Consider the following 14,230-nt stretch of genomic DNA (forward strand, 5'->3'; position numbering starts at 1 on the left):
AAAATTAGATAACTTAGATAAAATGACAAATTCCTAAAAGCACACAAATTACTAAATTGACTTTAGAAGAAATAGAAAATCTCAACAGACCTATAACAAGTAAAGAGATTAAATAAGTAATTTAAAACCTCCCAATAAACAGAAGTCTAGGACCAGATGGCTTCACTGGTGAATTCTTCCAAACATTTAAAGAAGAATAAACAGCAGTTCTCTCAAACTCTTCCAAATAATGGAAGAGGAGGGAATACTTCCTAACTTCTTCTATGAAGCCAGCATTACCCTGATACTAAAGCCAAATGTAGACATCACAAGAAAAGAAAATTACAAACCAATATTCTTTATGGATATCAATTAAAAAAAACCCCAAGAAAATACTAGCAAACCAAATCTTACAGCATATTAAAGGATTATACAATCTGATTAGGTGTGATTTATCCCAAGAACGCAAGTTCAACATAAGCAAATCAATTAATGTAATATACCACATCAATAGAAAAAAGGAAAAAAGGTCATATTCATTGATGCAGAAAAATCATGTGATGAAATCCAAAATATTTTCAAGATAAACTAGGAATGGAAGGGAATAGCCTCAACCTGATAAAGGGCATTAAAAAAAATTCCACAGTTAACATTATACTCAAAGGTGGAAGCTTACCCCTAAGATCAGGAACAAGACAAGGATGCCCTCTCTCACTACCGCTATTCAACATTGTACAGGAAGTTTGCTATTCAACATTGTACGGGAAGTTTTAGCCAGATAAATTAGGCAACAAAGAGAAACAAAAGGCATCCAAAGTAAAAAGAAAGAAGTGTAACTCTTACTGTTCACAGACGACATGACCCTACGTATAGAAAATCCCAAAGAAACCACAAGAAAGCTACAAATTCGGCAAAGTTGCAGGTACAAGGTGAACATGCAAAAATCAATTGTGTTTCTATACATCAGCAATGAACAATCTAAAGAGGAAATTAAGAAAACAATTCATTTACGATAGTATTCAAAAGAATAAATTTAGCCAAGAAGGTGGAAGATCTGTACAATGATTACTATAACACACTGATGAAAGACATTAAAGAAGACCTAAATAAATGAAAAGACAGCCTACATTTATGGACTGGAAGACTTAATATTGTTAAGATGTCAACACTTCAAAACTTATATTACGCTAAGCGATCCCTATCAAAATTCCACCAGCCTCTTTTTACAGAAATGAAAAAGTCAATTCTCAAATTTATATGGAATTGTAAGGTGCCCCAATAGTTCAAAATGAATCTTGAAAAATAACAAAGCTGGAGGGCCAACACTTCTCTGTTTCAAAGCTTATTAGAAAGCTACAGTAATAAAACAGTGTGGTACTACGATACAGATAGACATATAGACCAATAGAATAGAACTGAGAGTTAAGAAATAAACCCATACATCTATGGCTGACTGATTTTCAACAAGGGTGTCAAGACCATTATATGGGACAAAGAATAGTCTCTTCAGGCCGGGTGTGGTGGCTTACACCTGTAATCCCAGCACTTTGGGAGGCCAAGGTGGGTGGATCACCTGAGGTCAGGAGTTTGAGACCAGCCTGACCAACATGGTGAAACCCTACCTCTACTAAAAATACAAAATTAGCCGGGCATGGTGGTGCATGCCTGTAATCCCAGCTACTTGGGAGGCTGAGGCAGAAGAATCACTTGAACCAGGGAGGAGGAGGTTGTAGTGAGCCAAGGTTGTGCCATTGCACTCCAGCCTGGGCAACAAGCAAAACTCCGTCTCAAAACAAACAAACAAACAAAAAATAATAGTCTCTTCAACAAATGGCATGGTGGCAACTGGATTTCCACAGGCAAAATAATGAAGTTGGATGCCTACTACACCATTGAATATAAAAATGAACTCAAAATGGATCAATTACCCAAACATATAAGCTAAAACCATAAAACTCTTAGAAGAATTTATAGGAATAAATCTTCATGACTTTGGATTTGGCAATGGATTCTTTGACATGACACTGAAAGCACAAGCAACAAAAGAAAAGGTAGATAAATTGGACTTCATCAAAGTTAAAAACTTTTTTACATTATCAAGAAAGTGAAAAGAAAACATGCAGGAGAAAATATTTGCAAATCATATACCTGATAAGGGTTTAATATACAGAATATATAAAGAAATCCTAAAATGCAACACCAAAAAACAACCCAATTTTAAATATGGGCAAAGAACTTGAATAGACAAGTCCTTTCCCTCCCTCGAAGATGAAATACAAATAACCAATAAGCACATGAAAAGATGCTCAACATCTTTAGTCATCAGAGAAATACTAATCAAAACCATGAGATACTATTTAACCTACTAGAATAGCTATAATAATAAAAAATGGAAAACAACAAGTGTTGGCAAGGAGGTGGAGAAATTAAGATACATTTCCTGGTGGGAATGTAAAATGGTGAGAATGGACTAATACAGTAAATTGGTGCCAGTAGAGTGAGGTACTGCTATAAAGAGACCCAAAAATGTGGAAGTGACTTTGGAACTGGGTGACAGGTAAGAGGTTGGAACACTTTGGAGGGTTTAGAAGACAGGAAGATCTGGGAAAGTTTGGAACTTCCTAGAGACTTGTTGAATGGTTTTGGCCAAAATGCTTATAGTGATATGGACAGTGAAGCCCAGGCTGACATAATCTCACATGGAGATGAGGAACTTCTTGGGAACTGGAGCAAAGGTCACTCTTGCTATGCTTTAGCAAAGAGACTGGTGGCATTTTGCCTCTGCCCTAGAGACCTATGGAACTATGAACTTGAGAGAGATGATCTGAAATTGGAACTTATGTTTAAAAGGGAAGCAGAGCATAAAAGTTTGGAAAATTTTCAGCCTGACAATGCAACTGAAGAGAGAAACCCATTTTCTGGGGAGAAATTCAAGCTGGCTGCAGATATTTGCATAAGTAACGAGGAGCCCAATGTTAATCACAAAGACAATAGGGAAAATGTCTCCAGGGCATGTCAGAGACCTTCAAGGCAGCTCCTCCCATCACTGGTCTGGAGGCCTAGGAGGGAAAAATGGTTTCCTGGGCCAGGCCCAGGGCTTCTCTGCTTTATGTACTCTTGGAACTGTGACTTTTAGCCACATCCTAGCCATGGCTAAAAGGGGCCAACATACAGCTCAGGCCATTGCTTCAGAGGGTGCAAGCCCCAAGCCTTGGTGGCTTTCATGTGGTGTTGTGCCTGCGGGTGCACAGAAGTCAAGAATTGAGGTTTGGGAACTTCTACCTAGATTTCAGAGGATGTATGGAAACAAATGGGTGTCCATGGAGAAGTTTGCTGCAGGGGTGGAGTCCTCATGGAGAACCTCTGCTAGGGTAGTGAGGAAGGGAAATGTGGGGTTGGAGTCCCCACTGGGGCACTGCCTGGTGGAGCTGTAAGAAGAGGGCCACCATCCTCCAGACCCCAGAATGGTAGATCCACTGACAGCTTGCACTGTGCACCCAGAAAAGCCACAGACACTCAATGCCAGCCCGTGAAAGCAACCAAGAGGGAGGCTGTACCCTGCAAAGCCACAGGGGCAGAGCTGCCCAAGACGATGGGAACCCACCTCTTGCATCAGCATGACCTGTATGTGAGACATGGAGTCAAAGGAGATCATTTTGGAGCTTTAAGATTTGATGCCCTGCTGGATTTCAGATTTGCATGGGGCCTGTAGCCCCTTTGTTTTGGCCAATTTCTCCCATTTGGAATGGGTGTATTTACCCAATATCTGTACCCCCATTTTACCGAGGAAGTAACTAACTTGGTTTTGCTGTTATAGGCTCACAGGTGGAAGGGACTTGCCTTGTCTCAGATGAGACTTTGAACATGGACTTATTGGTTAATGCTGGAATGAATTAAGACTTTGGGTGACTGTTGGGAAGGCATGATTGGTTTTGAAATGTGAAAGGCACATGAGATTTGGGAGGGTCCGGGGTGGAATGATATGGTTAGGCTTTGTGTCTCCACCCAAATCTCTTCTTGAATTGTAATCCCCATAATTCCCATGTATTAAGGGAGAAACTGGGTGGCGGTGATTGAATCACGAGGGCAATTTCCCTCTTGCCCTTCTCGTGATAGTGAGTTCTCATGAGATCTGATGGTTTTATAAGGGACTCTTCCCCTTCACTCGGCACTTCTCCTTCCCATCACCTTGTGAAGAAGGTGCCTTGCTTCCCCTTCGCCTTCTGCCATGATTCTAAGTTTCCTAAGGCCTCCCCAGCCATGCTGAACTGTGAGTCAATTAAACCTCTTTCCTTTATAAATTACCCAGTCTCAGGCAGTTCTTTATAGCAGTATGAAAATGGACTAATACACCATATGATGGAATAGAATTCAGCCTTAAAATGGAAGGGAATTTTGACACATGCTATGACATGGACGAATCTTGAATACATTACGCTAAGTGAAATAAGCCAGTTACAAAAGGACAAATATTGTATGATTCACTTAAAGGAAATATCTAGGGCTGGGCATGGTGGTTCACACCTGTAATCACAGCACTTAAGGAGGTCAAGGTGGGAGGATAGCTTGAGCGCAGGGTTCAAGGCTGCAGTGAGCTATGATTGTGCCACTGCACTCCATCCTAAGCAACAGACCAAAACCCCAACTCAAAAAAAAAAAAAGAAAGAAATATCTAGAATAGGCAAATTCATAGAGGCAGTAAGCATATGAGAGGTTACCAGGGGCTGGAGAAAGGGGGAATGGGGAAATTATTCTTTAATGGATACAGAGTTTCTGTTTGGGATGATGAAAAAATTTAAAAATAGATAGTGGTAATGGTTGTACAACTGTACACTTAAAAATGGTCAAAATAGCATATTTTATGTTATATATATTTTACCACAAAACTTTCATGAAATAATGTACTGTTTTCCAATAGGGAATTTCACTTTCCTTCATTCTGATATTAGTCACCTTAATTAACTACAGCCATTAAATCTCTATAATGTATAGACAGTTAAAAAAAACTCTGAAGATTGCCTGAAGTCTATATATAAACTATATAGATACATATATATGTATATAGTCTAGCTGTGTGTATAAAAATATACTTAGAATATATATATGTATATATAGAGAGGCATTTATCTCTATCTCACTATATCTCTCTATCTATCTATAGCCTAGTTGTATTCCTAAAAAAGAAGAAATTCATTTTTTTTGGTGGACAGTTAACATTCTGACATACTTTTTTATTTTTTATTTTTTTGGAAACAGTGTCTTGCTGTGCTGCCCAGGCTGGAGTGCAGTGGACAATCTAGGCTTACTGCAAACTCCGCCTGTGGGGTTCAAGCGATTCTCGTGTCTGAGGCTCCTGAGTAGCTGGGATTACGGGCACATGCCACCATATTTGGCTGGTTTTTATATTTTTAGTAGAGATGGGGTTTCGTCATGTTGGCAGGGTGGTCTCGAATTCCTGGCCTCATGTGATCCACCCACCTCGGCCTCCCAAAGTACTGGGATTACAGGCGTGAGCCACTGCATACTTGCTTAAAGAAAAGTCACGGAGGCAATGAATTTTGCTCTGAGCACTGCTTTAGCACTTTAAATTCTACTATGAGTTATTTTCATTACCATTAGATCCTAGGTATACTGTAGTTTGGGTTTTTAAAAAATGTCCAGGTGGTAGGGTATTTCAAAAGAATGATTCCAATATTAATCTCTAGTTTTTGCATTGTGATCAGACGATGTTGTCTGTTTTATTTACATGTCTTAGAATTTATTCAGGTCTTCCTTGACATCAATTTTGTAAAATTTCAAAAGGCACACGAAAAGATGATATGTTTTCTGTTCTCAGGATACACAGTATATTTTCAGGCTACAGAGTTTTACTTCCATTAAATCTTCTATAATAAGTATTTTATTTGGGTTTTCTCTATCTTTACTTTTTGTTGTTTTTATTCATTTAAGTGACTGTCATAGACTACGAGAAGTAAATTAAATTTTATGTGTTTATGTTCTTCCTTATAATTCCTATAATTTGATACTCAAACTGCCAAAGACATAACACATAAGCAAAAACAAAGTGACAGACCAATAATTTCTAAATGTTGGAAAACAGAATTCATCAATATATTAAAATAATAACATACTATGACCAAATAGGGTTTATTCCAGGAATGAAATGATGACTTAATTTTATAAAATCTATTATTATAACTCAATATATTAATAGTTCAAAAGAGAAAAATATGACTATCTCCATAAAGTCTGAAAAAGCATGTAATTCAATTGAATATCCATTGATTTTAACAAATTCTGAAACAGGGACAGAAAAACACATTGTAAAACTTCAGTCTAAACCTAAAAGCCAATACCATATTTAATGAGGAAATAGAATCAAGATATTATATAACTTCCAAAGGCTTACTACTGTTTAGATTATTTTATTTATTTATTTATTTGTGTATTTATGTATTTATTTATTTATTTTGAGACAGAGTTTCGCTCTTGTTGCCCAGGCTGCAGTGCAATGGTGTGATCTTGGCTCACTGCAACCCCTGCCTCCTGGGTTCAAGAGATTCAAGGATGCCTCAGCCTCCTGAGTAGCTGGGATTACAGGCATGTGCCACCATGCCTGGCTAACTTTGTATTTTTGGTAGAGACGGGCTTTCTCCGTGTTGTTCAGGCTGGCCTCAAACTCCTAATCTCAGGTGATCTGCCCGCCTCGGCCTCCCAAAGTGCTGGGATTACAGGCGTGAGCCACCGCATGCAGCCTATTTAGATAATTTTATAACAAAATATTAGCAGTATCTGTTATCTTGATTGTGAAGACTAGCCTACATTTAGTCAAAGTTAAAGCTTGATTAAATTAGACATTAAATCTAGTGATCTAAGATTGATAATATTATGTTAAACAATAATAAAATATTTAATGCTATACTTTCATCTAAAGCAAAGTAAAAAATATTCTTAATCTAAGTAGTGTGTTACAGAGTCAATACTGACATAGAGTGGGGAAAAAATCAGCTCTTAAAGAATCATTTGGGCTGGGAGTGGTGGCTCACACCGGTAATCCCAGTACTTTGGGAGGCCGAGGTGGGCAAATCACTTGAGGTCAGGAGTTCGAGACCAGCCTGGCCAACATGGTGAAACCCTATCTCTACCAAAAAAATAGAAAAGTTTAGCCAGGCGTTGTAGTGCATGCCTGTATTCCCAGCTACTCAGGAGGCTGAGGTGGGAAAATTGCTTGAACCCAGAAGGCAGAGGTTGCAGTGAGCCAAGATCACATCACCGCGCTCCAGCCTGGGTGACACAGTGAGACCCTGACTCGAAAAAACAAAACAAAACAACAGAAAAAAAACACATTTGACTGGTTATCAAGTACTGCAGTGGCACAAATTTCTGGTTACAAAAGACTTGTTTATTCGATTCTAAGCTCCTTTCAAACTGTGTTACCAAACTTCTAGTTCCTACTGTACCTGTTTGTTTCAGGAAATTATGGATGTCATTGCATGTCTGGATCTCCTCAAGTGCACGACTCAGGAACATGGTCTGTTTGGCAACAGTGCAACAAGTTAATTAGTCCCAACAAAAAAGAACTTTAAGCAAATTAATATAATCTCATATCATTTTCATTAAAAACAGGTAAAAATAAATTAATAGAAAAATGATAGTTTAAACTGAACATTTTGGAGTTTATATAGAAATATTAGCCTCTATTTGCACATTTCCTTATTGTTTCAGAAAAATGAGGATTAAATAGAAAATCTTGAGCATTATCAATTTCTTTAACAATCTAGAACAGAAGAGAAACACTTCTAGAATGGTTGTGTGAGGAGCTCCATGGATCCTCTCCTCAGCAAAACAATCATCATAACTAGTGAAAATTAGAAAACATAATCATGTAAAGGCTCAGGAAATTGCCCTGAGGGTATACAGAAAATGAAGAAACATTTATTCCAGGAAATCTACTAAGTCTTAGTAAGAACAGTAAGAGCCTGTGACATTTAAGCTATGATTCACTCACCATCCGCCAGCTCAGTGTGATGTAAGCACTACTTTAGGTGGGTGTGGCCAAGAAGATAGGACTCTCTCTACCTCCAGTTTCTGGGCTAGGGATTCTCTGAAGGGCCAGAATGCTGGCACTTCTCATCCCCCCAGATCTCTATTGTAGAAGCTCTATTATAAACAAGTATAGCTCAGAGGCCTAGAACTCTCTTTCTCTACCCAGCCTCTATTTGTAAGGCAAAAGCTCTATCCCAGGCATTGCAAGCTCAGGATCCTGGGTCTCAATCTCATCTCATCTCAGCTCTCTCATCTCAGCTCTCATCTCAGCTGCTTACAGGATAGAGTGTCCATGCTGGGAGCAGCAAGCCAAGAATATCAGGGACTACAACTCTTGTCCAGTCTTCCACTCATACAATTGGGTTGTCACTCTGACAGAAGTGGGCCACTGTCCCTGCCCCTAGCTCCAAAACAGTGGTTCAGTTTCTGCCCAGTAGGAGAGGCAGATCTATAGCACTCCCTAAAGGAAATTACTTTAATTGGAACAGAGCGTGGGGAAGTTCAAGTCTAAGGACACTGTAAAAAATCATGGAGATTTTGGTAGTGAGCAATTAAGAGGAGATTGGTAGCTCAATGATATTGAGAAGAAAATAATAGACCAACTAGAAGTTTATAGAGAGAAGTATGTGAAGAGACAGCTAAGAAGATTTCTATTCCTTCAAAGGGGTCTTCTTTTAATTGGAACAGGCTGTGGGGCAATTTATGCACAACAGCATTTTAACACACACACACACACACACACACACACACGCACGCACACACACAGTAATCACCTAGCAATTAGTCAAGACTAACAGCTGGACGTGCTACCAATAGAAGAAGGTCATCTAGAAGCTTAAGAGGTCAGATCAGGAAAAGAGTAATAAAGAACTCTCCTAAAATCACTGTCATCCCTTACCAGAGGGAGGTATAAGCAGTCTTTGCACAGGCAAAGACTGTGCCTTCCAAAGAGTGACATCAGGGTCTATGTACCATGGGGAAAATAGACTTCACAATTTCCCTATAGCTAATTCACTAAACAAATAAAGAAGCAAACATTAACATCCACAAACCCCATGGGGAGATCAGTACCCAAAGATACTACAACATATTATCTAAAACGTCCAGTTTTCAATAGAAAATTACAAGATATGCAAAGAGACAGGAAAGTGTGACTTCTACATAGGAAAAAAGCAGGTAACAGGAACTGATTTTGAAAAGGCCCAGATGTTAAACTTAATAGACACAGAATTCAAAGCAGCTATTTTAAATATATTCAAATACTAAACGAAACCACGCTTAAAGAAAGAAGGTATGATAAAAATGTTCATCAAAAATGAATCTCAATAAAAGGATAAAAATTATAAAAATCAGATGGAAATTCTGGAGTTGAAAGCTACAATAAATGAAATTTTAAAACTCACTAGAGGGTATCAACATTAGGTTTGACTTAGCAGAGGAAGCAATCAGCAAACATGAAGATAGATTAGCAGAGATTACAAAATATGAGAGCAGAATGAAAAAGAAAAAAAATAAACCAAGCCTCAGTAAAACATGGGACACCATTAGGCACACCAATATACCCATAATGGGATTACCAAAAGAAAAGGAGTGAAAAAGAGAAAAAATATTTTAAACAAATGGCTGAAAATTCCCTAATTTTGATGAAAAACAATAATCTACACACTCAAGAAGCCCAAAAAACTCTAGGTGGGATCAAGAAACACAAAGATATCCAACCAAGATACATTACAAAATGGTAAAAGACAAAGAAAAATTTGAAACTAGCAAAGAGAAACATGACTTGCCACATGTAAGGGTGATTAAGATTAATAGCTGATTTCTCATTAAAAACAATAAAGGCCAGAAGGCAGTGGGACAACATATCCAAAGTGATCAAAGAAAAATAAAAGTCTACTAATAATCTAATACCTAGCAAAACTATTATTCAGAGAAGATGAAATAAAGATGTCCCTGGATAAATAAGAGCTGAGAGAATTCGTTGCTAAGAGACAATCTTTCAGGCTGAAAAGCAAGTAATGCCAGATGGTAATTTGAATCCAGATGAAAAAACAAAGAGCACTGGTAGCATTAATTATATAATTATAAAAGATAGTATTAATATAAATGTATATTTCTTCTTCTCTTGTTTTAAAAAAACAATATATATACACATATATGTGAATATATATTTGTATTGTTGGGCCTCTGATATATAGAAATGAAATATATTTGACAATAACAGCACAAGAGGCAGGTGGGAAGAAAGTTGTTTTGGAGTAAGAAAATGAGACTGATATGGTTTGGCTGTGTCCCCACACAAATCTCACCTTGAATTGTAGTTCCCATAATCCCCATGTGTGGTGCGAGGGACCCAGTGGGAGGTAATTGAATCATGGGGGCAGTTTCCCCCATGCTATTCTCGTGATAGTAAATTCTCACAAGATCTGATGGTTCTGTAAGCGGCTTCCCACTTCACTCGGCTTTCATTCTCTTTCCTGCTACCCTGTGAAGAGGTGCCTTCCATCATGATTCTAAGTTTCCTGGGGCCTCCCCATCCATGTGGAACTATGAGTCAATTAAACCGCTTTCCTTTATAAATTACCCAGTCTCAGGTATTTCTTCATAGTGTGTGAGAGAACAGACTAATCCAGAGACCATATAGTAACTCTAATCTACAGGAAAAAATGAGGAAAAGCATAAAAGGTAAGTAAGATGCTTAATATAAGAAACCATAATATATACTTTCTTCTCTAAGTTTCTTTATTTTTGAGACAGAGTTTCACTCTTGTTGCCCGGGCTGGAGTGCAATGGCGCGATCTTGGCTCACTGCAACCTCTGCCTGCCGGATTCAAGTGATTCTCCTGCCTTAGCCTCCTGAGTAGCTGGGATTATAGGCACCTGCCACCATGCCCAGCTAATTTTGTGTGTATTTTTAGTAGAGATGGGGTTTCACCATGTTGGCCAGGCTGATTTTGAACTCCTGACCTCAAGTGATCTGCCCACCTCGGCCTCCCAAAGTGCTAGGTTTACAGGTGTGAGCTACCACACCCGGCCTCTTCTCTGAGTTTCTTTAAAATACTTAAAATTCTATAAAGTGATACTATAAGATGTATTGTTGTGTTTGGAGCATATATGGATGTAATGTGTATAACAAAATAGCATAAAAAAAGAGGAGAGAACAGAGCTAATAGGAATAGCATTTCTATATCTCACTGAAATTGGGTTTATAATCTGATGTAGATTCTGATAAATTAAGATCTATATTGTAAGCCCCAGAGTGACCACTAAGAAAATAACTCAAATATTGTGTAAAAATCATTAAAAGAACAAAAATGTTATATTAGAAAACATTCACTTAATGCAAAAGAAAAGAGTAAAGGAGAAAATCAGGAATAAAAAATACATGAGATATATAGAAACCAAAAAGTAAAGTGGCATAAGTAAATTCAACCATAAAAATAGTAACATTAAATGTGAGCGCATTAAACAACCCAATAAAAGACAAAGATTATCATATTGAAACAAAGATGACCCAACTACATTCTGTCTAGAAGAGACACATATTAGGTTCAGAGACAAATAAATAGGTTGATTGTGAAAGCATGGAAAAAGTTATGTTATGGAAACATTGACCATAAGAATGTTAGGGTGACACTACGAAAATAAGACAAAAATAGACTCTAAAACAAAAAAAAATTACTAGGAACAAAGAGGAAAATTTTATAATGTTAAAAGGGCCAATCCATTGGAAATGTATAGCAATTATAAACATATATGACCTAACAACAGAGCCCCAAAAATATAAAGCAAAACTGGGTAGAATTGAAGAAAGAAATAGATACTTCAACTTTTATTAGTTGGAGACTTCAATAGCCCACTTTAAGTAATGAATAGAATAAGTAGGCAGAAAACCATCAAGGATATAGAACACTTGAACAACACTATCAACCTACTAGACCTAATAGCCATAAAACATTTCACTAACCCAAGTAGAATGTACATTCTTCTCAAGCACACATGCATGGCACTTTCTCTAGGATAGCTGACATGCTAGGCCATAACACAAACTTCAAATAAATTTAAAATAATTGAAGTCACAAAGTATGTACTCTGACCACAGTGGAATAAAATTTAAAATCAGCAAGAGAAAACAATTTGGGAAATTCACAAATATGTGAAAATTAAACAACAGATTCCTAAATAATAAATGGGTCAAACAGGAAAACACAATTAAAATTAGAAAATATTTTGAGATGAATGAAAAAAATACAACATACCAAAATTTATGGGATGCAGTTTAATGCAGTTCTTGAAGGGAAATTTATAGCTGCAAAAGTTGATATTAAAAAAAAGAAATATCTCAAATCAGTAACTCCAAGTTTTACCTTAAGAAGCTGTAAAAACAAAGCAAATTGAACTGTAAGCAAGCAGAAGGAAGATTTGAGTGGGAATTAAAGAAATAGAGACTAGAAATGCAATAGAAAAAATGAAACCAAAAGTTGTTCTCGAAAAGAACAACAAAATTGATATACTTTTGTCTATACTGACCAAGAACAAAAAGAGAGAAGACACAAATAACTAAAATTAGGAGTAAAAGAGGAGGTGTATCACTACTGACCTTACAAAAATAAAGAGGACTATAAGGGAATACTATGAACAACTGTAAACCAACAAATTCTATAACTTAGATGTAATGGATAAATTTCTAGAAAGATAAACTACTAAAACTGACTCAAGAGGAAATACAAAATCTGAACAGACTACAAAAAGTAGTGAAAAATTTATAATCTGAAAACCACAAAACATTGTTGAAAGAAGTGAAAAACCTAAATAAATGGAAAGATATTCCATGTTCATGAATCAGAGGCTTTAATATTCTCCCTAAACTGATTTACAGTTTCAATGCAACCCCTATCAAAATCACAGCTGGCTTTTTTGCAGAAATCAACAAGTTGGTCCTAATGGAAATTCCAGGGACCTAGAATAGCCAGAACAATCTTTAAAAAGAAGAACAATGAGGGGGGACTAACACCTCTCTATTTCAAAATGTACTACATAAAGCTATAATTATCAAGGCAATGTGGTATTGCCCTGAGGATAGACATAGATGTCAATGGAATAGAATTGAAAATAAACCTTCTCATTTGTGGTCAAGTGATTTTCAACAATGGCACGAAGATAATTCAAGGGGAAAAAACAGTCTTCAACAAATAGTACTAGGACAAATGGATATTCAAATGCAAAACAATAAAGTTGGACCGCTATCTCACACCATACATAAAAATTAACTCAAAATGGATCACAGATCTACATGTAAGAGCTGAAAATATAAAAAACCTTACAAGAAAACATTGAGGTAAACCTTCATGACTTTGGATTAGAAAATGGTCTTAGATATGACAACAAAATAAATAAAATGGATATCATCAAAATTAAAAATGTATTTCAAAGGGCACTAGCAAGAAATGGAAAAGGCAAACCACAGAATAGGAGAAAATAATTGCAAATCATGTATTTGATAAGAGTATAGTATAAAGAATATATAAAGAATTATTACAACTCAGTGGTAAAAAGACAAATAGGCTAATTTAAAATGAGCATGAAGCACTTTGGAAGGCCGAGGTGGGCGGATCAGTTGAGGTCAGGAGTTTGAGACCAACCTGGCCAACATGGCAAAACCCTGTCTCTACAAAAATACAAAAATTAGCTGGGCACAGTGGTGTGTGGCTGTAGTCCCAGCTACTTGGGAGGCTGAGGCAGGAGAATCACTTGAACCTGGGAGGCAGAGATTGCAGTGAGCTGAGATCGTGCCACTGCACTCCAGCCTGGGTGACAGAACAAGACTCCATCTCTAAATAAATAGATAAATGCAAAAAGATTTCAATAGATATTTTCCAAAGAAGATATACAAATGGCCAATAAACACATGAAAAGATTCTCAACATCATTAGTCATAATGGAAATGCACATCAAAACCACAATGAGGTATCAATTTATACTCACTAGGACAGCTATAATTAAAAAGATATAATAACAAGTGGTGGCAAGGAGGTGGAGAAATTGGAATCCTCATTCAGTCCTGGTGGGAATGTAAAATGGTGCAGGTGCTTTGAAAAACTCCAGCATTCCTCAAATGATGAAACATAGAGTTACTGTATGACCCAGCAATACCACTCCTAGGTATATTTCATATTGAAAGAAATGAAAACAGATTTCCATGCAA

General features: G+C 37.1%; 1 protein-coding gene across 2 annotated transcripts in view; it reads right to left on the bottom strand.

Moving 5' to 3' along the window:
* TEX11 (testis expressed 11) overlaps positions 1–14,230 on the bottom strand; it is a 383,978-nt gene that overhangs the window by 58,276 nt on the left and 311,472 nt on the right. For both annotated transcript variants that reach the window (XM_055376139.2, XM_004064340.5), the window contains exon 25: positions 7,440–7,512. In XM_055376139.2, the coding sequence (XP_055232114.1) occupies positions 7,440–7,512 (73 nt within the window). The remainder of the gene's footprint in view (positions 1–7,439; positions 7,513–14,230) is intronic.

This window comes from Gorilla gorilla, chromosome X, assembly GCF_029281585.2.
Source record: "Gorilla gorilla gorilla isolate KB3781 chromosome X, NHGRI_mGorGor1-v2.1_pri, whole genome shotgun sequence".
NCBI classification, from domain to species: domain Eukaryota; kingdom Metazoa; phylum Chordata; class Mammalia; order Primates; family Hominidae; genus Gorilla; species Gorilla gorilla.